Here is a 25,509-nt window from a genome sequence, read left to right as displayed (position 1 = left end):
AGTGGTCGCCTACGGGAGGTTAAAAACAATTGAAAATTTTAAATAATCATCTCTAAAAGTGGTCGCTTACGAGAGGTGGTCGCTTACGGGAGGTGGTCGCCTAAGAGAGGTTCCATCTATAGTGATTTGACTTGAAAACTTTTGGTATTTTGGAAAAGTGGTCGCTAACGAGAGGTGGTTCGACTGTATTTTGAAATAGGAAGAAAGAAAGTACTTCTTAAGAGAGACCTTGTAGCCAGTATAATATTTCTTGACGCTCCAACGGTGCTAAAGTAAAAAGCAACTTTTATTTGCTACTTTGGCTGTACAGTGTGGTTTCGCCATGATACAAGTGTGATTGTGAAAAATTCCGCAAATCAACGAAATATGGATAGCCTACAGGTCGACTTCACCAACAAAAACTGATGGACTAAACCAGTTAATACAGGAATAAACCAGCTTATACACGGCCGAATAAGTTTATACAATGGGCTAAACGAGTTCATTGGTCTTTACACGTGGCTCAGCTAGTTCACTGAAACTCGGCTTGTTATAGGTTTGCTGATGTTAACTATATAGTCAGTACCAGCCTCGTTCCCAAGGCGTCTGGAAACGAGGTTGTGTCAGTGCCTGTTTTATTTTGCAATATAGGTAAACGAAAAGTGAGAAAACAGAAAAGGAAAAACAACTTAAAAATTTAACAGTTCAGTATTTCAAAAACTAACTAAAGGTTTTATTTACTCTGATCTTGTTTCCATTGAGAGCGATTAACCAAGTGTAAATCAACATGAAAGACGACAAATATTGTTTTTGTTGAGCATCAGTCGACGCATTTCGCGTATTTCAATTTTCCATGTTCTCATACCAAAACAAACTGAGGGTATTAGTGCAATGCCTCTACAAAAAGGGGCATTGCTATGGAGATTTTGCCGTATGCTGGTCAAAAGTCCTCTTTTTGACTAAGAACCTTTTCTCTAACAAGAAATTACTCTTAGAGCACCAAGAAGAAGATATGAAACAATTTCTCCGAGGAAAAATACACTATAATCGCTTTCTAGTCATTTTTCCAAGGTACATACTAGCGGGAACTTGACAAAAATTGCCAATTTTTTCAAGTTGCAATCCATTTCAATCCTAGCCATCTGCAGATAAAGATGAATGATACTACTTTCTGTGCACAAGTAGGGTTATTGTTAATAAAATGGAACCATTATTTTGACGTTTACATCCATACAAATATGTTTTTTGGCTATTCAAAGTGACACAAAAATGGGTGGCACTGCTCCTTTAACTCTCTTGGCCACTGAGTGTCAAAATACATTATCTAAATACTGGGGTATTGACTCAGTTGCTGATCAGTCTTGAGCCGGGCTTCTAATGGATTCCGGTAAAAAGAACGGCTGTAGGGTGACTTAACAAACAGAGAAAACTACAGCGCAAAAGCTGACTATATTAAAAGGCTATAATTTTACAAGGACAGTCGCAGATATATCAAGAAAATTGTGCTAAGACTACTTTTTCTTTTTGAGGTCCTCGAATCTTCTAGTAAGATCATCGAAGTCCACATCTTCACCGCCAGCACTATCTGCTCCAGGTACACTATCAGGTATATTTGGTAGATCTGTAGGTACCGCAGGGAGGTCCGGAAAACTGGGCCCTGTTGATGGGCGTGGTGCTGGTGCACTTGGGGCAGGGGGCCTTTGTTGGGGTCCTGAGAACAAAACACTTTATTTCAATAAACAGCACCACAACAAGAATTTACACACAAAAGGAAAAAAGAAATCGCTTAAGATTTTTTCAAAAATTAATGAGGTAAGGGTCACGTTTGCAATCAATAGACCCTTCTCTAAAATGACAGCCGAAAATTCAAATAAGCTACAATTAAAAACGTAAATCAGCACTATAAATGGTAACCCTGCAAAGTTTCAGCATATCAGGTGTAATATCAGCTTGAAAAATGAAAGATTCACAGACGTTTGTATGACTGGGGGTATGACGCTTACCCCCAGTCACACAAACTTCTGCAAATTTGTCAAATTTCATCTTACATTTCCTATGCTGATATAACACTTAATATGCTGAGACTTGCAAGGTTACTAAAGTAAAAGTGCTCTTTTCAGTGCTGGTATCAGTTTTTCATTTTGATTAATTTTAACTCATTCAAATCTGTTGCCGCCATTTTGAAGAAGGGTCTATTAAACTTCTAGTTTGGCCCAGTTCGGACTTGGTACCCTGCATGGAAACTACTACAATTAAAACAAATTCGGCCAGATCTCTGGTCATTATTGTCTTGGTGATAAATTAAGGTAGGGGCCTCCTCCCTAACTGAGATGAAAACCTCTGTTAGTTTATAATAGTTATTGTAGATTAGAGTTGATTGGCTAGATATAAAGGTAATAATACAATTTATACAAAAATTTACCTGGTGGTGGGGGTCCAGCATTGTGGCTGTTGAGAGGCCCTCCAGGGTAGGGAGGTAAAACCTTCTCTGGGTAGGATGGGGGCGCACCTGGGTTACCGTAGATTGGATTGCTTGCCTGGAGGCAGAGAAAAATAGTTACAATAGATGGTTTCATGTGCACACTTTCGAAAAATAAGTAATATTACAGTCAATCCAAGTCACGCATGACCGGTCTTTTTGAAATTTGAATGGAGTTTTGAAATTTACTTGTCAGTTTTGAACATCGCCAAAAAGATTTCAGAGTTCCCATAGAAATTTCCCTAGTTTATTGACGGTACATATAAAAGCTATGAATTTTTCTTTACATTACAACATTAAGTATTTCAAGAATAAAAAATTGTCTCCCAAGTATTTTGAATCTTTTTTTTTTTTTCAGTTAATGCGTCTTTTTCGAAAAGATTTCTAGATAAACGTTCTCCTTATTCCATTCCAGGTATGATCATATCACACCATCATTGATCAACCTGCACTGGCTTCCGGTTACCCACAGAATAGAATTCAAGATAGCAATGTTAGTTCACAAATGTATCTATGGCGTCGCACCACAGTATCTTTTAGACTTGATAAAAATCAATGACAGCTCGCGGTATCAGTTGAGATCACACTGGGGCATACTTCTAATGGATAATACCTATAGAACAAAAAAGACACGTGGGGATAGGGCGTTTGAAAATGTAGTGCCCAAAGTATGGAACCGACTCCCTTTGGAAATCAGACAATGCCAATCATTGAATACTTTTAAAGTTTTACTAAAGACACATCTTTCTAAGTTAGCTTTTTATTAGTTCTCTTATTAGTAAGTTTATTGTTTTTCCAGAGATTGTAAATTATTATTGTTGTTATTATTTAGATTAGCCATTCATTACTTTATATTAAGATTTTGTAATGCGCATTCGATCATATCTTTATAGCATGTTAGACTGCACAATATAAGAAATAAACATTATTATTATTATTATTAAAATATTTTTCTCTGAGTTTAGGAACACTTTTCACGTTAATTACTTTACCAGAGCAGAAAAGTAACATTTTCGGTAATGTCCTAAAATGTTGTTTCACTGTGTTTGTGGGAAAATTGAATGACTTTGTGTGGTTAGACCAAAATAGCAAAATTGCCATGATGGTGCCCCTTTAAGATGAGTTTTTTCCAATGAATATGCAGGGATTCTTAAATAAAATATTTTGCATCAATTGAAATATAATAATGTGTGTGTGGCCCTCACACCAGAAAGATAAGGCGTAAAATAAGGATGAATGTGCAGTTTCAGAAAATATCTATACTCCCCCCCCCCCCCCCCTATGGAAGGTTTTTCGTTTTACAACCCCTGTCCCCCCCTTCACACATTGCTTCTAAAATTGTGACTTTTAAGACCCCCCTCCTGTTAGGAATTTCCAATGACCTTTCATGGGGTGGGTAGGGATTATTTCTGGAACTGAACAATTAAACAGCAATCACTCTTGGCTATTGACCATGACTTACATGTGATGATGAAAAACTTAAATCTGTATATCGCTCGGTATCTTGGGACATTGGAGGCATACTCTTTGGACTGTAGCCTGGTGCATTAAACCCCTCAAAACCAATGTGACCACCACCACCACCCCCACCCTTGCCAGAACTGTTTCCTCCAGGTGGTGCAAAATTGACTTCATCATAAATTGGTAATTCACTTTCCTAAACAGAACAAACAATTATAATAATCAATAATTACTAATAATAATAATAATAATAATAATAATAATAATAATAATAATAATAATAATAATAATAACAACAATAATAATAATAATATTTGATTAGCAGGGATTTGCTGAAGCAAAGGCATATAAAAAAAAACACGGAACGTGCAAACGGATTCCATCCGCGCCAAGGTGTTTGTTTAGGCTGTTTATTGAATTTATGCTTATCTTGTACCTTTCCTTATTTGCATGCTATTTAATAACTAGTCTCTTGACAATGGAGTCACGATGACCCCGAAACGTCGAGCAGTTTGAACTTTTATTATTAATTATATCTACTTCCTCTTCTTTTATGTAAGGTTATAAAGTTACTTCTTTTTTTAGAATTTGTGATTGAATAGTATTTCAATGAATTAATTGGATTTTTTGTAACAGCAGGTTGATTGTAAATAGGATTTTAATTGAGGTTTTGTAATAAAGAATTTATTATTATCATTAATCTTTCCTGGTTTTTTAATAATAATAATAATAATAATAATAATAATAATAATAATAATAATAATAATAATTTTAACACCTGCATTGAGCAAATTTGCATGTACATATGATCAATTTAAAATGTATGTAACAAACTATTTAAAATAAATGTATCAAAGAAATATACGTGGCCTATTTTATATGGTATATTATATATAAAAATACTAAAAAAGTTCTGGTATAAACCATAAGCATTCTGAAACAAAAAAGTTTCAACTATAAGAGTCTTATAATTACACGTTAATCTTACAATGTAAGAATTCGTATCTTAAAGTATCTGATCTGTGACCTATAAGAAACCAAAAAGGTTCAATCTATGATTTGCATTGTCTTACAGTCTGACTAAAATCGTCCAGAAAGTGCCTGTTAGTTCATTTCTAATTTTCTAATTATGGATTCTACTTAACAATTAGACGGCAAGCTCGAGGTTTCATCTGCTGATAGTTGGCGAGGGGCGAAGCCCCGAGCCAACTATCAAAGGCGATAGAAACCGAGAGCGAGCCGTCTAATTGTTTTAGCATACCTCAGTGATCGATCTATGCAAAAAAATCTTTTTATTTCATAAATGTTGATATATTTGAGCAATGATGGATGCTAAATCACGCGCGCTCTGACAAACTGCCGTCTATTGATCGATAGACGGCACCTGTGTAGCCAATCAGATTGCCCCTTACGCGATAGTCGGTCACTGAGGTTTGCTAGTTCATGTTAGTTAGTCTTTTCTGTCATCAAAATATGGTGGCGTAAGGACTGGAAAAGTGTCAAAACTTCATATTAAATAGTTTGATGAAGTTTCAAAATCCTCCATTCGGTTCAAAAGAACAGTCACAAAGAGACAAGATCTTATGGATTACAAGACAGGATTATAAGAAGTATTATTTCATCAGTAAACCTTTCTGACCTCCAATTTATTTCGCAGATGATCTGCGTCTAGTTCCTGTGCAAAAATATAATATGTATGTCATCAGAATCTGTGTGACCTTCAACCTAAAAAGTAACGCTTCACTATCACAAGCGTAAATCATTCTACATGATTGTAAAAGGTTGTGATCTGTGGATTTTTGACTCATCTTTTTTTATTTTTTTACGATTTTTCAAAGTTGGTTGTAATTAAGTTTTGTATATTTTTTGTTTTAGTATTAATTTTTGTTTAAATTATTGCATTGTGATTTAAGAAAATGCACATATGTTCACCCGTATGAAGTAGCCTGCATGCATACTGTTAAAAGTGCACTGAGGCACTTGACTGTGTGACTGATGGAGGTGTGCATTAATTAGGACCAGTGTATTTCAATTCCTTAGCTAATGATATTAAAGATTCAATTTTTGTCTAATACCTTATTTAAGTAGCCAATGTTAAATCCACAAAAGTACCAGTGCTGTGATAATTATTATTTTATGTTCAGTGCTTTGAGTTCTAGATCTGGATGCCAGACAGGCACCACAGTTTTGTACATATTAAATTAAATGGAGCCTATCTAGAACCGACAAAGATGATAATGATGATGATGCTAATGACAAAAATAATAACAATAATGATAAATGCTACCTACCCCAATGACGGCCGGATCAGGTGTAAAGGCTACATTATGGCTTCGCGCTATCTCTACCAAGTAATTCTCCACTAATGTCTTTGGTGGTGGCTTTGGACTTAGTTTGAGAATAAGCTACAAAAAAAAAAAAAAAAAAATTAAAAAACCAAATTTGGTGCTGGACTGTCCTTACACATTAAATCTTTTTTTTTTCGATTTATCTTATCCTGGTCATGACAAGTAAAAGTTCACAAACTTACTCTAACTTTCATTTACAGTTGAATTGGAATTCACGGTAGCTTCAAATTTGGTACTGGACTGTCCTTACACATTAAATCTTTTTTTTTTTTCCATTTATCTTATCCTGGTCATGACAACTAAAAGTTCACAAACTTACTCTTTCATTTACAGTTGAATTGGAATTCACGGTAGCTTCATGACCAAACTTTTTGCCATACTTCAAGCCTAGCTGTTCAGCAACCTGTTACAAACAACAAACATTAGCAGTGGAAAACAATAATTTAATTCATTTTAATTTAAATTTAATTTAATTGTTAATTTATTAGCTTTGTCCAATATGGACAGGGATACCGCAACAGCTAAGGCCAATTAATGCGGACACGGGATATACGGAATATACCACAAAGACCAGACCACAACACCGGGAACTACGTCCCCTACTCTTTGTGAACAGTGAGTGGGTTTTTTAACGTCCCACAGAGTTATTTACAAACAAGGTTTGTGAGACGGGGCCTACAGTTTATCGTCCTTATCCGAGAAGACTAGAAAGTCTAACCATTTGCAGATGTCAGCACTTTTTCCTCAGTTATTTAAAGACCCAGAGTGGTGGTCCGGCCGGGGTTTCAACCCGCGACCTCCCGCACAGTGGTCCGGCACTCTACTAACTGAGCTAACCGGTCAGCGGTTATTTGACATATAGCATATGACATATAGCGGTTACTTAACATATAGCACGGTTTGCATTTTGGCTGAATCCGATTATTACACCACTGTAGGAAGATCCTGAACAATCTCACATGCATACAATAACCAGCGGAAGTTCCGGAGCTTGCTGAAATGTGCCCAGGCCCATGGGCACTTGTTCAGAGAATTAGTTCAAACACCAAGACATTTTATCTAAAGCGATCATTGTTTCCTTTCTTCACATGACTTGAATGTTTGATCAAGCAGTGATATTGTGAGGAGAAAGAAGATGTTGGTTGCTATTGGAATTAAAGGGTTAAAATATTATCATGACACTCTGGGTCTTATTTTTGAAAAACCAGAGAGAGGTACAGTCCCTTAATAGACACCGCAGGAGAGAGGTACAGTCCCTTAGAAGATGTGCCCCATGAGAGAGGTGCAGTCCCCTAATAGACACCGCAGGAGAGAGGTACAGTCCCTTAAAAGATGTGCCCCAGGAGAGAGGTACAGTCCCTAAATAGGCACCACAGGAGAGAGGTACAGTCCCTTAAAAGGCGTGCCCCATGAGAGGTGCAGTCCCCTAATAGACACTGCAGGAGAGAGGTACAGTCCCTTAAAAGACGTGCCCTAGGAGAGAGGTTCAGTCTCCTAATAGACACCGCAAGAGAGAGGTACAGTCCCTTAAAAGACGTGCCCTAGGAGAGAGGTACAGTCTCCTAATAGACACCGCAAGAGAGAGGTGCAGTCCCTTAAAAGACGTGCCCTAGGAGAGAGGTTCAGTCCCGTAATAGACGTGCCCCAGGAGAGAGGTGCAGTCCCCTAATAGACAGTCCGCAGGAGAGAGGTACAGTCCCTTAAAAGACGTGTCCCAGGAGAGAGGTGCAGTCCCCTAATAGATGTGTACTAGGAGAGAGGTGCAGTCCCTTAATAGAAACTGCAGGAGAGAGGTACAGTCCAGTAATAGACGTGCCCCAGGAGAGAGGTTCAGTCCTCTAATAGGTGTGCCCCAGGAGAGGGGTGCAGTCCCCTAATAGACACCGCAGGAGAGGTACAGTCGCTTAAAAGACGTGCCCCAGGAGAGAGGTGCAGTTCCCTAATAGATGTGCCCCAGGAGAGAAGTACAGTCCCTTAAAAGACATGCCCCAGGAGAGAGGTACAGTCCCTTAATGAGAGACCACAGAAAAGAGGTACAGTCCCTTAATAGATGTGCCCCAGGAGAGAGATGCAGTCCCCTAATAGACACTGCAGTAGAGAGGTACAGTCCCTTAATAGATGTGCCCCTGAGGAGAGAGGTACAGTCCCTTAATGAGACACCACAGGAGAGAGGTGCAGTCCCTTAATAGACGTGCTCCAGGAGAGAGGTACAGTCCCCTAATAGACACCGCAGGAGAGAGGTACAGTCCCTTAATAGACACCGCAGGAGAGAGGTACAGTCCCTTGATAGACGTGCCCCAGGAGAGGTAGAGTCCCTCTAGTTAATAGACAGTCCCCATCCCAAGGAGAGAGATGCAGTCTCCCGGTGGACCCCTCCCTTAGTTCTACCAATGATGGCTGAAAAGGAAAGAGGTGAATGACGTTCCTAACCAGCAATCTAGTGGGGGTACAATTGACCTGGTTCGACTGTAACTTGCATCCAAATAATTAAAAGCCTTTCAAGAAAGCGATAAATTTACAAGTTGTGATGTTTATTAGAGGACAGTTTGCATTCGTTCTGAGATTTCCTTACCACCCTTAATTCCTGGACGTCTGATTGAAGACGGGGTGCTGACCAGATTAACGATGTTACTGCCTCAATCATTCCTTCATCACAGTATCTACATTTCAACAGAAAATGATCCATGAATTGCTTACAAAATTCTTTATCTTTAACACGCTGCTTATTAATGGTCAACTATGACATTCATTAAAAATACATTCACATGCAAGTAATTAAATTTTAAATTAGCGCCACCATGAAACAACCCACAACCTTGGACATTAAGCTAAATATTGAGAAAAATTACTTGCGAAGTATGCACATAGATTTCAATCTCCCTTAAGGAAAACACAGTCCGAGGAGAATTAAATCTTCACTTCCCATCCCCTTCGCTCAATGTTGCTTTGAAGATTGGATCATTTCCCAGCCATTTTTTCAGCAGCAAACCAACACTGATAAGGGGGGAAGGGTTGAGCTGTTGATGTTACACTGTAGTTCCATTATTAGCAGGAATGTTTGAACTTTATTAATAAACTAAGATGGTTATAATGTTTAATACTCACTGCTGTGTTTCAATTAAACCAAATCTGGCCAACAGCAGATCACAGTAAAGTTCTAACATTTCCATAGCTTCCACAAGGTAGTCTTCGCGGATAATGTGTTCGACCTGATCACAAAATGATGAAGCAAACAAGAGAACATAATAAAATATTAAATAAATAATTGTAGATTAGTTTAAATTTCAATAATGTGATGGGATTTGGTTAACACTGCAAACAAGTTCATTATCACTTCTCTTGATATCTAGATCAATGATTCCTTCCTGGATAAGCAGGAACCAAGATCAACAAACAATCAGGTCTGAGGATTGCAGGTTACTTAATTAATGTTACTTATTGTAAGTATAATATATTGAATTTTGCTAGTGCAGTTGCTTTCCTTTACCATGCTTAAATTATCCAGGGAATATATTTATAGTCACCTCTGGAAATATGCCTTTTCTAAGGCTTTCATTTAATAATAATAATAATAATAATAATTTATTACTTATTATTATTTATTTATAGCGCACGAATCATAAACAGATGCTCTCGCGCACTTTACAATATAGATAGCCTAAATAAATATAATTTAAAATTACCATGGAATTACAAGGTCAATGGCTAAAATACAATGATCAACTTCATTCATTAGGAAATAACCTATGAATATTATTTTTTTGTTTAGGCTTTGGAGATGCCTGATGGAACACCAAATGCAGTTAAACCTATATAATTTTACTTATATATATGAGCATATAGAAGCAGTCACCATCACTTGATTTTCTGTGTTTTTTTTAATATTGCAATACTCAGCAAACAGTTGAGCATGGCGGCTTACCGAGAAGCAAACGTTCCCAAGGGAATTGAACTTTTCTTGGAATGATGTTACTTCATTGAAAATTCATGATCATTCGGTTTGCGATTTAATCAGTGCATGCTTTTGTAAAAGTAAATTCTACTTTAGTTAAATCACTCACTCTAATTCTCGCCCTATCTTCTTTCCCATTACTGATGTAGTCTGCTATTTCTCGTCTTGCCTTCTGCGCTAGTTCAGCTGTGTACAAAGACAGTGTAATATAAAGGTTTGCGACACCACATTTATTGTGCAAGTTTAGTTTAAACTCAAGCCAAATTTTCTCTCACAACAGCGACATTACGTTAGGCTCAATGGCATTAGATACACTTGACAAAAATTGTTTTAAGGATTAGAAAGGCGCAGAGACAGACAGAGTAATAAACTGCGAAATTACAAGAAATAAATAATGAACTTACTCTTTTTTTTCTCCAACAACTTTAGTCGGTTGATAGCCAACTTCAAATTCACCTTTAGTTTTTGTTTGTTAAACCCTGAACCAAGCATGTTGGGAGTAGAATATAAAAAGAACCTTTAGCTCACTTCCAAACGAAAAGAAACTGCGTAGTAAGGGCTCAGATCAGAGCTAAATTTATATACCAACCCATTTTGCACGATGTTCAATCCGCCATGTTCAATACGTAATGTTTCTGTTTATAGAAATTTTACCACAGGACTCTGGTGAAAAGACGCCAACTTTACCCTCCCAAGAGAGAACAAAATTTTAGTTCACGGGTGGGGTAGTTTTTCTTGGCTTTGACATTTCCTCCCATACCAGCCACAAACGATCTTGTTTAGAGCACGGAAATAAAACACATTTTGTCTAAAAATGAGGTAATACCTCAAAATAAGAGAAGACAAGAAGCAAAAGCCAACGGCATTTTGAAGCAGAAATTTACTGCCCCATCCAGAGAAGAAAAAGATTTTGTCACTTTATTTCGAGGCAAGATCTTCCCACTTCGAGGCCAAATATTTTGTATTGGGGGAGGGATGGTCAAGGTTCTGTAGCTTTTATTCAATAATCCTCACTGCCCCTGAAAGTACGATTGTCAAGTGAGGTCAAAGACATAAACAAACGTTGCTTGGAAACGAGACCACAGAGTCAATGTCAGCCATTTTGTAGAAGTTTTGTGTGTGTGTTTATTTCAAGCGAGAGTTTCTTGAGGAAAATGCCTAAAAAAGGGAAGAAAGGAAAAGGAGGAGGAAAAGGAAAGAAAGGAGGGTATGTTTAGATGGAATCGACCCACTTAGTTTGTGAAAAATGGAGCCTATTACGTTTGAAGTTTTAAATATTTTCCGACGATTTAAAAAAAATGCTCGGAAATGTACATGCATGGTATCTCATGTCTTACCGCTTCTCACCTTTTTAACAACGGTGTCTGTCTTGGACTGCTTGAAAACGCATTTCAACTTTGCACTGATATTTTCGCCGATGATCCGACTGTAAGCGAGGTAAAATCTTAGTCAAATGGTCCACGGCAGCATGCTTAATTTTAGCCGATATGATGATCGATTAAGTCAATCAGAGTCAATTTAGCAGAAAAACTAACGCGGAGAGATTTCGACGTTTCGATGACATCCTGTCATCATTATCAAGAAAATGTCGTAAATAAATTTTATGATATGTCAATCTCTTGATTTACTAACAAAGGTGAGTTCTGATCTTCAGAGCAGTTGAACTGTATGCGTAAAAAAAAAAATTCTGTAAGTGTTTTGAATTGTCCACAGGCAGTTACGTGGATGTGATATGTGATCGAGTTTTTAGTTGACTAATGACTGTATTCTGCAGTTTCAAGAGGGTTGAATAGGCCTTATCACGGTTTTCGACGCCATTTTGACGGTCAGGCAAACAGGCTTGAAATAACAGTGTTTGTATGGAAATCCGATGTCAAATAATTTTCATAAAACATCACTTCTGAAAAATTCATGAATTGGAAACTTTTGGCTCTAGGAAAAGGATTAATTAAGAAAAAAATTGGAGGGATGTAGCTGTGACAGAAAGCGTGCAGTCGTGTTTTGAACTTTCCATACATTTCCCGGTATTTTTTCCCGCGAACTATTTTTAGTAGCAGTTCACGGCTAGTTCGCTATACAGTTCGTGCCGGTTTTGAGACCTTCAACCCTCGCCCATGAAAAAAGCCTGATTAAGGGTTTGGGATCAGTCAGACCCATACAGCCTATGGCCAAATTTGATCAGGGATGAGTTCAATTATGCTACCTGAGTTATCCTACCCAATTTTAAAAAAATGATTTTGTTATATATTATGCAGGAAGAAGGGTAAAAAGGAAGGGAAAAAGGCCAAGAAGGAATCTGTTCTGAAAGATGCCATTGCTAATGCAAAGCTGTGGGAAACTAAATTGGATGCCTTGGAGAAATCTCGTCAGGAATACAGGTATCATTTATCTTGTTTGCAAAGTAGGCAATTATACATATGTAAGTGACTCCTAGGTTGACATGTTAGCCTGTATGTACTGTATTAAGTGGAAGGTTATTTACAGTGTATTTTGCCTCCTTGTTATTTTAACAGAGACAATGCTAAGCGTTTGGTTTATGAGAATGACATGCTGCAAATGCAAATGTCAAACACTGAAAAAGACACTCTTGATGTTATATCTTACTTGAAGCAAGAGGATGCCAAAAAGGATGATCAGGTATGCTTGTTTTTGAGAATTTTTTATTATGCAGGAAATTATTAGGTGGAATGAGCTGCGTTTAAATTAACCTTCTGCGAATTAGCGCCCAAATTTTTGTTCTAGACCCCTAACGAAGGAAACCTGCAAGTTCCCTAAGTCACTAAATACCAGTAGCTCTGAGTCACAAAGTGTATTGTTGTAGGTTAAAATGAATCCCAGGTTAAAACGATTTCTACCCACAGTAGGTTGATTTGTATTTTATCTTTGTTTCAGAATGATGTAAATTAATATTACCCAACCTAAACAAAGGAAAATACAAATCAACCTAGGTTAATCATTTTAGCCTGGATTCATTTTAACCTACAACATATTCAGATCCTGGTATGCCGTTGGGGCCATCTAGCACAAGGATTTGGGTGCTAATCTGCAGACCATATAACTGGCGGTTTATTCCGTCTGCAGGCTGCACAGATTAGAAATTATATGACATTATGTTTTATATTACCATTAATATATTACTAGGTGTCCAGGCTTCAGCAAGCTCTCAAAGAAGTGAAGAGAGAAGCTAGGAAGGAACGACAAGCACTTGTGAGTGTTCACCAGCCGTTTGTGATATATGACACTGCGTTAAATTTAACGTTTTACTTACATGGCAGCACATGAAATAAATAATGTTTGTGTTTGCTGTTTAATTTAATTGCATTTGATGTAGAAAGAACACCTCCTAATTCAGATTGGAGTTGAGATTGTATGGGAAAGTCGAGCGATCAACAAATGGATCTGGGGACACTCCACAGATTTTGCAGGGGTGGATGACATCATCACCAACTGGGCAAAGAGCCTGGGATCAAGATCAGCAAACGCACTCCCTAATCTTTGATTATTTCTAGTATAAGGACTAAATAAAAAAAAGTTATGTTGATCAGGTGGTTTTATGTTGGAAGATGGCATTCCATTTAAAATTATTCTGCAAAGAAAAAGTACCATTTACAGTGTATTTATATTGTATTTATTTAGTGCTGTTAGTACTGCATGTACAGGTATTAAACAAACAAAAATTAATTTATCTTTAGTTATTGAGTTGCTGTTATTTTTGTGTCAAGGTGGATGAATACTCACTGCAAATTCACCAACTTCAGGAATCCCTGGCTGAGAAAACCAATGAGGTGATTAATTATACATAAAATTCAAAATAAGTTATGCACATGCAAAGGCCTCCTCCCCTACCCCTCCCTAACTCTCAGACATTAAAATGGCCTGTCATTTATCATTTACATCGCATTTCTTCACAGCGTACCAAAGTGTTTTCAATGTGATATTCTTTCAGGTCAAACTGATGCAATCTGAGCTTAAGCTTGTCAAGGAATTCAGAAGAAAGAGAGCTCAAATGCAACGAGAGCTGGATGAGGTAATTATTTTTATCAACTGTAGAGCAGGCCGGGGGTTGGGAAACCCTGAAGAAACCAAGCTTCATCCCCTCACCAAAAATTCCAACTGAAGGAAAACCTCTTTTACCCATGGTGTAAAATTGTTTGTGTGGCACATTTTGTGTACTGCAATACCCAGCAGAGGTAAATTAAAACAGTTGAAACACTGTTTCAAGTAATCAATTTTGCCCTACATTTAAACAACAGGGAAATGATCACCATTTGAAGAGGTTTATGTTTATCAACACCCAGTTGTTCAAACCTTTCTCAGTGCTCAGTGCTAATGAGTTAGAACTTTATTTTAAGGTGATGAATTTTTAATGTCATTCTTAGATAATTGTGCACCAAATACTTATCAAATTAGCGACAAATTTTTCAAGGGCTGTGCAACATTCATTGCAAATTATAAATTTTCATTTTGCATTCTGTTTTCCTCTCATGACAGATAAAGGAAAACATGTTTTCCACTGAAAAACACCATAAAGATACCCTGCAGCAAATGGAACACAAGTTTTTTGAAGAAAAGGTATTTACAATGTTTTTTGTACTCTTAGTTGAATGTAAAGTGCAACTGATAATTAATTTATACCGTCTGAACATGCAGAAAGTATCAAACATGAAATTAAATGTAATTGCAGTAAAGTGCTTGAAATATTTTAATAGAATAGACAGGAAAAATACTCCAAGACCATCTTTTCAAACTTATAATTGGGTTTTAGTTTAAAACCATTTTCACCTTTACAGTGCGTAATCCAGAACATCTTAGAGACACTAACTACATGATTGTACATCTTTAGGAAAATACGGTCTTTCAAAAGCTTTTAGAGTTAACAATCAACATTTCGTTCTATATTACATACTACATTTTAATGTTACAGTAAAGAACTTGTTCCAAGTTTCAAGTTTCTTTACTTTCACACATACTAAATAAATTTAACTTGTTTTATTTACGATCAATTTATGAAAGTTGTTCACTGTTTATTCTATCATCTGTTATGAACTTTTAAAGCTTGCAATAATACTGATACATTGTACTTCTGTTTCGTTATCCAACCAACCCAAGCACTCGCTCTGACAAAGGGCTAACGCTCGAGACGTCAGCACTCGAATCTCTTTACGGTGGTCATTAATTTCCTTATAGTTATCAACTGTTGTTAAAACCAAACATTCGTTTCTAGAAAACAGAAGATTGTTGGTTATACATGTAAAGTGTTTTCATCCATCGTTTACCTTGAAAACAATTTATTTTTGTTAAGCAAGGGCTTATATACAACTTTTTTTTAACTAAGTATGAAACGTATTTTTTCGCTAGATAACAGCATGGAAAACTCCGCACTGTATTAATTTGTTTGGTACTTTTTTTAGGTTCGGCTACAGCAAGAAGCAAGTAAAAAGATTGCAGAGCTTGCAGAAAGAGCGCACTCCGAGGCAATTAGGTAAGATCTTTGGGAACAACGGAAGTACTGTCTATAAAATAAAGCGAGAAGACAATACAATAAGAATGTGTGTTGTTTCTTGATTGCCGTGCAAAGGGTTTTTTTCCCTCAGCGCTTGTGATTTCCTTATCACGATAAATTATCTTAAGCAACGACGACAGCGATGGCAACGAGGTTTCCGTGTTGTTCACTGTTAATTCTTGTACAAGTTGAATGAGTACAAATAATCCCGAAGTAGCACAAATAAAATGAAACTAATATTTTCAAGTGACGTTTTCGTTTCCGTCACCGTTATCGTTGCTAAAGTTCACATTTGCATAATCCCGTGAGCAGCTATTAGGCAAACGCGGTATCTGATTGTCGAACAAACAAACCAGCTTAACCATCTTTAAACCGAGGTCCTTGGGTTATGCTGAAACAATTACACCTCTCCCTCGGTTTGTATCAACTTTGATAGTTGGCTGATAGAAACCTTAAGCGTGTGGTCTATTAAATTGTAAATTGTTAGCCCACTTCTGTATAAGTTGTAAAGTTTGAGTTGTACGTTGTAGGCGCATGTCCATCAACTTGCCTTGAGGCTTGGCGGAAGTTTAGCCGTCTTAACTGATTCACAAGCAATTATTAAACACCAAAAACAATATTACGAAATTGGTCAACTTTGGTGGACAAAAATTTTTCCAGTACCTTTTTTGTTTTTAAACATTGTCTTATTTAATTCTTAACCTTACCTACGTAGCAACTTGGATGAGACAACAAGATCTGTTTACAAAGAGAACGTGAGATTAAATGCTGCGCTGGATTTCCACTTGAAAGAAGGACAGGAATTGAAAAAGGTTTGTTGAGTGACCGAACTAATTTGTTACAAATTTGTTACAAACGATGAAACGGCCATTTTAACAATCACCGTTTTGCAGTCAGAATCTATTTAGAAATAGCTTAAATTCGTTTTAGGGTTAGGGTTACAGTACAGTTAAAAAGACGTTTATTTCTTAGTTTCTGAGCTTGCCTTCATTTTAATGAAACGGCCAAACTAAGTCTAAAACTAAGTCTTAGTTTTCTGTGCGTCTGTTCATTCTGTGGATCTACCAGCTCATTTTGTCCTCCTTTATAGACAAAGTAAAAAAATTTATCGTATAGAACTGGCAGTGAACTTGTCATTGTAAGGAAGTAACAGTACTGTGAGGTGAAAATCAAAAAGCCGTCAAACACCCGCGGGTATCAGTAATGCCCGGCCACCGGGACCCAATTTCAGGGGGTGGGTGGTCACTGTTAGAATTGACTGATGTATTATCTGCGATCAAGCAAGCCATTTAACTACTGTACACTGAAAACTACCGCTAGCTGGTGGAAATAGGACTTGAAAATACTTCTCAAGCCCGAAAACTGTTTGGGAGCTTTGACAAACGCACCCTAGATTGCAGGTTGGCACGTTGTAATCAGTTGATTTACCTTTTCCCTCTGTTAGTACAAACGTGAACGTAGCCACTTGAAGCTCAATTACCCTTGTAGTTGTTGGCCCTTATAACATTAATTGAGAAAGTTACAAAAGGGAAAACAAAAGTTTTTGTTTTCTGTTCGTCTAAAACGCCGGGCCGATGGTATAACCATATCACGTAAAAATAAATCGTAAACCGCACATTTCATTGCATAAACTTCTTTTATGATTGAAGTGTTTGAATTTGTTTTAATTGCTATTATTAAAGTAGCATAACTATTTTGTTATTGCTCCTCAAAGGAAAGAGGAATATTGGATAAAAAGACGAATAGCCTATTGTCTGAAAAGGTAAGAGTTAACATTATTGTCATGATTACTAAATTGTCGTAGAGCCAGCAGGCAGGAAATATTTTTTATGAAGATTACGACATTTTTTAAAGTAAGTATGTTTCGGGTGAAACTTAGTCCATCTTCAGAACCTGGTAATGGGTGTGATATGTAAATGCAAGAAACATACAATATAGCTAATTACGGCGTGACGATAAATATAGAGCATATAGCTAATTGCGCAGTGACAAGAAAAGCAAAAACAAAGCTAATTACGGCGTGACGATAATAAAGGAACCTTTAATATCATCACGCCTTAATTAGCTATATTGTATACTTCTTTTATTTATATCACACCCACTAGCAGGTTCTGTAGGTTCACTGTAGGTTTTTTCATTGTTTTGCGTGGGTGTCCCATAGCATAAGCTCAAGCCAGCGACTCACCTGGCGATATCTGGCGATATCGCCAATATCTGGCATGTCAGAAATCCGCGATTTAATTCGCCGGCATTCGCCAAGTGTACCCATTCCCGCGATTTTCTACGCTCATCGCTGCGAATCGCCTGTAAAGACAGCCAATCAGGTTGGGTGATTTTATCACATGACTTTTCAAAACGCCCCTCGATAGAGCCCGGGAACAAGGTTGAAGTGCCACATCGCCGCGATCGGCGAAAAAAAAAAATCGCCAGGTGTACCCGCATCAATCGGTGACGAAAATCGCTTGCGATCAAATACGCTGCGATCGGCGTTTAAAATCGCCAGGTGTCGTGTGTCGCCGGCTTTAGGCTGACGCCTATTTGGGGTCTGTAACGGATCGGTCACCATAGCATGTTGCGTAATAATTTATGAACAACGCTCACTTACGCTCTTAACTTCAGCATTTAATACGCCAACAATACTTCCGTAAACAGTAAAATAACGGCTGTCGTTTTCTAGCCTAATATGAACAATCTATCAATTTTCTCAGCGCGCGAAACACACGAGCGCACACGAACATCGCCCCTTGCGCGTCGTGTCTCCGCGCGGGGGGAGATTTCTTCGCGCGCTCGAACTGCTGTTACTATTTCTGAGAAAAATAAGTGGCTACTCATAGCCTCGGCTACTCGTTTCCAGAAATAGCTTTGCAGACGTGCGTGTGGAGAGCAGGGGCGTATATACACTTTGCGGCGTCCTTTAAATCGCTGTTGCACCTGAAAGGGAATAGTATTAAAGGGGATTAAACATTGCAGTAACCTACAGGCCCCAGTTGTTCAAAGAGCGGATAACTCAATCCAGTGGATAAATCGCTATCCAGCGGATAAAATGTACCCCAACCAATACATTTTATCTGCTGGATAGCGACTTGTCCGCTGAATAGAGTTATCCGCTCTTTGAACAACTGAGGCCAGCAGTCTAAATTATCAGCTCAATCTGACAAACAGCTGATATCACCATTATTGAAGAGATGAACAACTAATTCCATCGCTGTTTGTTTCATTTCTCAACCACAGGAGCTAAACGGCATGATCGTACAGGAAAAGATCGTTGAGACTAAACATCAGAAAAAGAAAATCGCAGAGGTATGTTGTGTTTACTTTTAACGCAGAGGAAAAACAAGTAATATTAAGGGACTTCAGATCAGAATACGTGTACGAGATTGAGTACGAGTGCGACTTTCAAATTTCAAATTAAGCACATCCCAGAACTCTCGCCCCTTCCCGTTGTTTACCAGCAGATAAGGAGACCCTGGAAACAAGACTGGTGTGACAGTTGTAAGTTGTACTCGTACTCAATCACGTACTCGTTGTCAAATCTGGAGGTCGGTATTTTTTTACCGTTGAGAGCCGCTTCCTTTGTTCTTAACGTCGCACTGCTCTGCTTTGTTCCACAGCTTGAAGAAAAGGTCAAGACTTTAGAGAAATCTCTGAGTCACGTGGTGCGTGAATTCGAGACTGAACGAGCGGCCCTGGTACAGAAAGCTGACGATGAGACTTGGAGCAGCAGGTTAGAAAGCTTGTCGGTAATACTTTAGTTGACAAGTGAATAAAACGTAAACGGGAGTTTTTTTTTTTTTTTTTTTTTTTTAGAAGTTGTATGGTTAAACCTCTTAATTGCGGGAGAGGTTTCCAAATAAGCGTCATAAAACCAAAACCAAAGAAATTACTCTGGCCAATCACAACAGATGTAAGCAGATATGAACCAATCAGAGCTCCAGGGAAATACATGTAACCGGCGCCAAGCGCGGGAAAACGCGTGCGAGCAAGTCACGATTGATTTTGGTTTTCATTGGCTGAAAAAGTGGCGCGAGTGTTTCTAACCAATCACAGAGCGTAGTAAACAAATCAAAGAAAACACGAAATTACTTTCGACACTCAATTGAAAACCGCTCTATTATTGAATTGTTCTAATTCAAGCGCTTTGTTGTTTGAATTTGTTGCAGAGCTGAGATTGCGCGACTACAGAGAATAGTGGAACTGAAAACAAAGGAGATGAACCGTGTGAAAAGACTCGCAAAGACTATATTAGACCAGGTAACTACAGAGACAAATCAGCCTGGAATCGTCAGTGGATGTGAACTGCCTGTTACGCATCACACTGCGGCCAGTAGAGAGCTTTAGCAACAATGACGGTGACGGCAGGGTAAACGTCATTATTAAAATGAATTCGGGTTTTACCAAACGTCTTCGCGATTATTCCAACTCGCCTTAATTTTCAAATGTAGGTGAAATTCTCTGGAGTTGAGTTCTTGGAGACCGTACCCAAGTTTAGAAAGAGAAAGAAAAATTCGTCGTAGTGTCAGAGGGTTACGTCCTCCATAAAACGTCCCATTAGGAAGTTTCACGTCCTGGTCGTGCAGTGACGGCAAAGAAATGTACCAAAAAGTATAATGCACGTGCAGATTTGTTGTTTTGGTTATTAAGCCCATTGCTTTTTTGACGTTCTTGATGTCATCGCCGTCGTCGTTGCTAAAGCTCCCTAATGATAAATACGACTTCAACGAGCAATGGCCTCTTAACAGGGTTATGTGGGTGACCATATGGTACCTTACCATGAATTACTTGCCCTTTTTCCATACAGCTATTTCAATTAACGTTGTCGGATCAAAGTATAAAGCTGTAAGACATGACCTCAAGATTCTGTGGATTTTTTTATGAATAAGTTCATCAAAATCAGCTGTGCCTCGTCCGTCCAGTGAAGATATACGATTGTGAGCCATTTGGATGAAAGAAATGTTAGGATATCAGGTGGATGAGGTGGCAGACTCTTTGAAGACGTCTTTAAGCCTTTATCCGACAACATGTATTGAAATATAGCTGTATGTCTTGGTTGTGATTCATGTATGTTAACATTTGCGTTTCTATAAACGTTTTCAGAGAACAGAAGTGGAGCAGTTTTTCTTGGACTCACTGGAGTATGTCAAAAATGAGATTGTCAGAAATAGGTACTTTTGTTGTTTTGTTTGTACATTTGTTATGCTGTTTTCGTTTCTGTGAAGTTTTGAAAGAAGGGAATTATTTTTTTGTGTCAGATAACTTTTATTTGGGAAATCAGAAAATTAACTCTGCAGTGCAAAGTTAAGAATTGGAAGGAAACTTCTTCATTTCCTACTGAGTATTACCCTGGTAAAGGCGCTGTTACATTGGGCCATTTTTCTCGCAACTTGTCTCGCAATTTTGTTGTTCTACTTCGTGCAATGAGGATTGTAACAAAAACGTTGGGAGACAAGTTCATTTTAGGGCATGTTACACCAGGCAACGATTCGTGCAAATTCTGTCGCAACGGCGTAATGAAATTGCGAGAGAAGTTCCAAGACAAATTGCCTAGTATAACAGCGCCTTAACGAACTGTGGTGCACACGAGGTCAAGAAAAGATCCGTTACCTCAGTGGGATTTGAACCCAAGACTCCCGAATTTTGATTACTGCTGCTTTGTCGACTGAGTACTGGGAGCAAGTCGCGGGTACTTTTAGATTGTAATTCGCGGCATTGAAGATGTGAAGGGTACATGAAATGTGCCACGCAGCACTATAAATTGAGAAATCAGATAGTTAAAGGGGAAGTATCACGCGAATTTGATGTCATTTCAAAACCCAAAAATCTTTGTCAACAGAAACCAAAAAAAAAACCGTCTTTCTACTTTTGTTATAAATTATCGCCCCAGTGTAATAAAACTGCCGATTAGTGCCTCTGGTCAGAGACAGAGTAGGTCGGAATGGATTGAAACTTGAAAAATGTTAGGCTAATGTTTTTCAAGTTCTTGCATTTTTGTTTCCAAAATGCGCTAGAACAGATCACGAGTTGTTCCTTTCAAGTTGTGAGTTGATTTCTTTCCTCTCTTTGTTCTAGAATTATTTTGTAGCTAAGTGAAGGTCTTATTTCACCATTTGTACCAAAAGAGGTAAAAGAAAAAAAAAACCCCATGATACTTCCCCTTGAACACTCCAGTGTCAATTTAAGCCTGGAAGGAAACTCCTTAATGTTTTAAATCCGATGTTAACCAAGACAAAACTTTTTTTTTTTACATTAAACCACCTAACATTGCATTGATGAGTTATAAATCAAATACGTCTTTCGTTCCACTGAACGCTGGTACCTTTTTTCTATAGAATCCAGTATCGAAAAGACGCCCAACACGCTTACCAACAACGCATGCTCGAGGCGCACGGTGGCCATGGAGATTTCCCGCGCGTGCGAACCTTCCGCCAATTAGACAGCAGCACGAACAACGTGTTTGACGACCTGAAGGAGGCCGAGCGGTGGACTGGGATCCAAGGAAAAGTCGACATGGCTGAACTTACTTGGGAACAACGCGAGCGTATCCTAAGAATGATGTTCGCGAAAATGAACGGATTTAAAGAAAAGAGAAGGTATGGTAGAGTTGATAGTGTTAATAGTGCACTGCACCGGTATCGCAGAGGTCATTGGGTTCCGCTACGCCCATTCAAGCCTGAAAATTGTCATGCTTTCTTTGAATTCACAAATTTTCAAGTTGTGAACAAAACTGCGGTAGTCTTTCATGTATTTAAATCTTTCATTAGCGGTTCAAATATATGGTTTCATATACAATATATCACACTCATATCATCGTCATCCACACGTTTAGTACGAACTCACAAAATGGCCAGCTCCCGGTTGGCTTGATACCTCAGTTGGGACAGCACTGCTCTGGCCACGTTAATATAATCTTTATCTACCCTCGATCAATGTTAAAAACTCAAGGTACTGGTGGGGCCGACATTTAATTTCACAAACAGACGTATTTCAGCATCACTTCACGAATTTTTCACACTAAATGTTTTTCTTTCAGACCCAAACTGCAGGCTTTGGAACCCGTGCCTCCAGATTCGCAATCGAAAGTTCTGCCAAGTACAGACGATCAAACACCGGCGACCCTGGGAGACAATACCTTCCTTACACAACAAGATGTCAACGCACCCTCCCTCCCTACGGCACTTCCTCCTGTTACTAGCACCCAGGCCTCCACGGCTGGTGCGGTCAGTTGATTCGCTTTGTTGAAAAGTGAAAAAAGTCTTTAACTGAGACGCGATTTATCTGTACATAGTTAGATTCGTTTGTATATGGTGTGAATAAAAACATTTTTAAGTACAGTAGCAGCCTTTCTAATCTCTTTCGCTACGCTCCGCCGAATATAAAACATTTCTATTAAAAGTTATACGCAAGCAACACAATAGTATGTGGATGGAGCCGCCAGCGATCGAGTTTATTACAACAGTTACAGTTCAGCGATATATGCGTTTGATTACAGTGATATATGCGTATACTTTATTACAACAATTAAAGTTCAGAGATATATGCGAAAGCTAAATATGTGACAACGTAAATAGAGGCAGCGAAAAACGAAGCAAACAAAAGCATGTAGAAATTTCAACCACACCAAGCCAAAGTAAATGTGCTATCTCAGCAAATAAACAAGGAAAAATAGCCTCGAGTAAACTGGTCGGCGTCAAGTGGTGTGATATTCACAAGGAGTGGTTTATAAAGAGGCTGAATAACCCAGTGGGAATACATAACAATACAGGCTAATAAACAACTAAAAGAAATACATTTTAAATTTATTTTGCTGCACTTGCCCTGCCCCGTACCAGTTAGGGTCATTTTAAACAAGCGGAGGAGAAGTTGCATCTTTTAAGTGCTCATTTAGAGCTGTTTTCATTTGAGTGTCGAAAACCAAAACTAAAGTAATTACTTTGACCAATCACAACAGACGCAAACAGCGCAATGAACCAATCAAAATTCAAAGCAAATACATGTAACCGGCTGCAAGCGCGGGAAAACGCGTTAGTAGGCAAGATTTACGGATTTCCATCCTCGGGGACCCAGGGGCAGTGAGTCGGGAAGAAGTGATTTTTATGGGCGAAAGTTTTTAACAACAACGGGTAAACTTTCGCCCATAAAAAATCCCTTCTTCCCGACTAGCTGCCCCTGAGTCTCTGGGTGTGAAGGATTTCGTGTTGTTGCTAACTATAGTTGTGACTCCCGCAAATTGTGAAATTTTTGCAACCTGGTTGTTTAGGTAAACGCGTGCCTTCACAGGTTGGTTCTAGGCGGAGTTTTTACGTTAGCAATTCTACAGCAAGAATGAACAAGAAAGGACTCAGACGCACAGCCTTGCCTCACTCCTTTTGATACTTCAGAATAGTTGTTCATATATCCACCACTTATGACAGCTTTGAATACCGTTGTAAAGAATAGAGAGCCATTTTGTAAAGTCGGGGCGTGTTGTGGGAGCATGCATGCTGCGTGCGGGAGGACAATGTTTTACCACAGTAATGCCCTATGGTACATCCGGAACAAGAGCCTTAATTATGGTTTGACTGCGCAAGTCCCATAGGGAAGAGCTCTGGGGCCGGGAACGCTTTCGGTAGAAAAATTTGAAGGAAAGTTGCTTAAATCCTTCCTGTTTGATTTGAATACTCTGCATCAAGGCCCGCTGAATTAAAAAGTCGATGCAAAATATAATTAGGTGGGTGGAATAGATATAAAACATTCTAGATAGGCGAGATAAGTGATGCTTTGGTAATGAGGTACTTCTAAAGAGAAATTTTAAAGCTAAAAAGGTTGGATGACAGTCAAATTTTTCTCAGAGTCTCTCATCTCTCAATTGCTAAGTAAAGTCAATCGCTTGTTGTTCCCGATGGCTACTGAGTTGATCTTTTACCGCGATCTTTCCAAATTTTTCTGAGGCATGTTCAAAATATAAGCGTCAGACTTCTGAATGCCACAGTAAAATTGAAAAAAAAAAAAAAAAAAAAAAAAAAAAAAACAGTTGCTCTCCGGCATGTTAATGCAGAACTAGCCTCGGGTAAAATAAATAAAATTAAACAGGTTTAAAAATAGCACATTTTTTTTAGTAACACTACAAAATAAAATCAATACGACACATTTTACCAGCCTCCTTAACTTCCAATCCCATTTATTTCCGATTCCTTAAACGACATTATTTCATTTTAATGATGGCAGGTACTAAGAAGTCATTGTCACAAGTCATTGTAAAAACTCTAGGAAGCAATTAAAATTTGCATTCAATCAAAATCTTGTAATATCTAGAGGCGTTTTAAAATAATGATTGTCCTACAAAACAAATATAAAAACCCGCAGAAAATCCTACATGCACCGGCAAAATCGCATATGCTATTTTCTGTTTGCTAAAAAACCTCAGTGAAATATTTAGTTTATAATTACTAAAGTTTATTTAGCTGTACTTTGAAAACAAAAGAACCTGTACAAATTGCAAATTTTGTTCTATTCCTAGTGTTTTATGATGCTTAAAAAAACAATTTACCACACTTTTTGTGGTACCACCAATCTTCAAGTTATAATCTAGACCTTTTAGCTGCACATTATCGCGAAACGTTAATATGCACTTCATAGCGCGTCAATGTTATTTGGAAGTCCCCATAAATCAGTTACAAGCAAGTTTAACTTCAGTCGCTCGTTGCCTCAAGGCAAAAATAAAAAAGCATAACAAAAAACGTGTCATTTTATACGACAAAGAGCAATATCCAGCCTACCATTGAAATGTCGTTATAACAACTTAATTAACAAT

At 38.1% G+C, this 25,509-nt stretch overlaps 2 protein-coding genes and 1 long non-coding RNA gene across 13 annotated transcripts; 2 read left to right on the top strand and 1 right to left on the bottom strand.

Moving 5' to 3' along the window:
• Positions 1–268: 268 nt before the first annotated feature.
• LOC146452947 (IST1 homolog) lies at positions 269–10,887 on the bottom strand. Of its 4 annotated transcripts, XM_085097190.1 has the most exons (11): positions 10,809–10,887; positions 10,624–10,698; positions 10,329–10,405; positions 9,373–9,476; positions 8,840–8,927; positions 6,587–6,670; positions 6,211–6,324; positions 5,559–5,594; positions 3,921–4,115; positions 2,402–2,516; positions 269–1,690 (listed from the first exon to the last, which is right to left on the bottom strand). In XM_085097190.1, exons 1-11 carry the CDS (start codon positions 10,810–10,812, stop codon positions 1,491–1,493), a joined length of 1,092 nt encoding a protein of 363 aa, XP_084953316.1. In that variant the 5' UTR covers positions 10,813–10,887; the 3' UTR covers positions 269–1,490. The 4 variants fall into 4 exon arrangements, with proteins under 4 accessions (XP_084953316.1, XP_084953318.1, XP_084953315.1 ...); XM_085097192.1 differs by lacking the exon at positions 5,559–5,594; XM_085097189.1 differs by lacking the exon at positions 10,809–10,887 and having other exon boundaries at positions 10,624–10,711.
• LOC146452948 (uncharacterized) lies at positions 6,678–8,833 on the top strand. 8 transcript variants are annotated; one of them, XR_014859619.1, is made up of 4 exons: positions 6,678–7,617; positions 7,684–8,112; positions 8,148–8,161; positions 8,299–8,833. It is a non-coding gene; the product is annotated as an uncharacterized LOC146452948 (long non-coding RNA). The 8 variants fall into 8 exon arrangements; XR_014859622.1 differs by having other exon boundaries at positions 7,684–8,161; positions 8,299–8,387; positions 8,424–8,833; XR_014859625.1 differs by having other exon boundaries at positions 7,684–8,161; positions 8,299–8,540; positions 8,618–8,833.
• A 412-nt stretch (positions 10,888–11,299) lies between the features above and the next one.
• Positions 11,300–23,050, top strand: LOC146452946 (basal body-orientation factor 1-like). Its single transcript, XM_085097214.1, has 16 exons — positions 11,300–11,426; positions 12,475–12,597; positions 12,733–12,856; positions 13,361–13,426; positions 13,942–14,004; positions 14,166–14,246; positions 14,711–14,791; positions 15,631–15,701; positions 16,438–16,534; positions 17,437–17,484; positions 18,954–19,022; positions 19,334–19,446; positions 19,883–19,973; positions 20,817–20,884; positions 22,049–22,309; positions 22,750–23,050. Exons 1-16 carry the CDS (start codon positions 11,374–11,376, stop codon positions 22,943–22,945), a joined length of 1,605 nt encoding a protein of 534 aa, XP_084953340.1. The 5' UTR covers positions 11,300–11,373; the 3' UTR covers positions 22,946–23,050.
• The last annotated feature ends 2,459 nt before the right edge of the window (positions 23,051–25,509 follow it).

This window comes from Pavona decussata, unplaced genomic scaffold (genome assembly GCF_977016875.1).
Source record: "Pavona decussata unplaced genomic scaffold, jaPavDecu1.1 SCAFFOLD_361, whole genome shotgun sequence".
Taxonomy (NCBI): domain Eukaryota; kingdom Metazoa; phylum Cnidaria; class Anthozoa; order Scleractinia; family Agariciidae; genus Pavona; species Pavona decussata.
The sequence above is the reverse complement of the archived record's forward strand: the minus strand, read 5'-3'. Positions and strand labels throughout refer to the sequence as shown.

What these genes read in the sequence shown, in the direction of transcription:
- LOC146452947 (XM_085097189.1), bottom strand. Translation starts at nt 10,711, where the DNA reads ATGCTTGGTTCAGGGTTTAACAAACAAAAACTAAAGGTGAATTTGAAG. An exon ending in ATTCAACTGTAAATGAAAGA is followed by an intron (nt 6,325 to 6,586) that starts GTAAGTTTGTGA and finishes TTTTTTTTGTAG; the next exon opens with CTTATTCTCAAACTAAGTCC. An exon ending in TAAGTTTTTCATCATCACAT is followed by an intron (nt 2,517 to 3,920) that starts GTAAGTCATGGT and finishes CTCTGCCTCCAG; the next exon opens with GCAAGCAATCCAATCTACGG.
- LOC146452946 (XM_085097214.1), top strand. Translation starts at nt 11,374, where the DNA reads ATGCCTAAAAAAGGGAAGAAAGGAAAAGGAGGAGGAAAAGGAAAGAAA. An exon ending in ACAAGTTTTTTGAAGAAAAG is followed by an intron (nt 14,792 to 15,630) that starts GTATTTACAATG and finishes TACTTTTTTTAG; the next exon opens with GTTCGGCTACAGCAAGAAGC. An exon ending in GCGCACTCCGAGGCAATTAG is followed by an intron (nt 15,702 to 16,437) that starts GTAAGATCTTTG and finishes TTACCTACGTAG; the next exon opens with CAACTTGGATGAGACAACAA.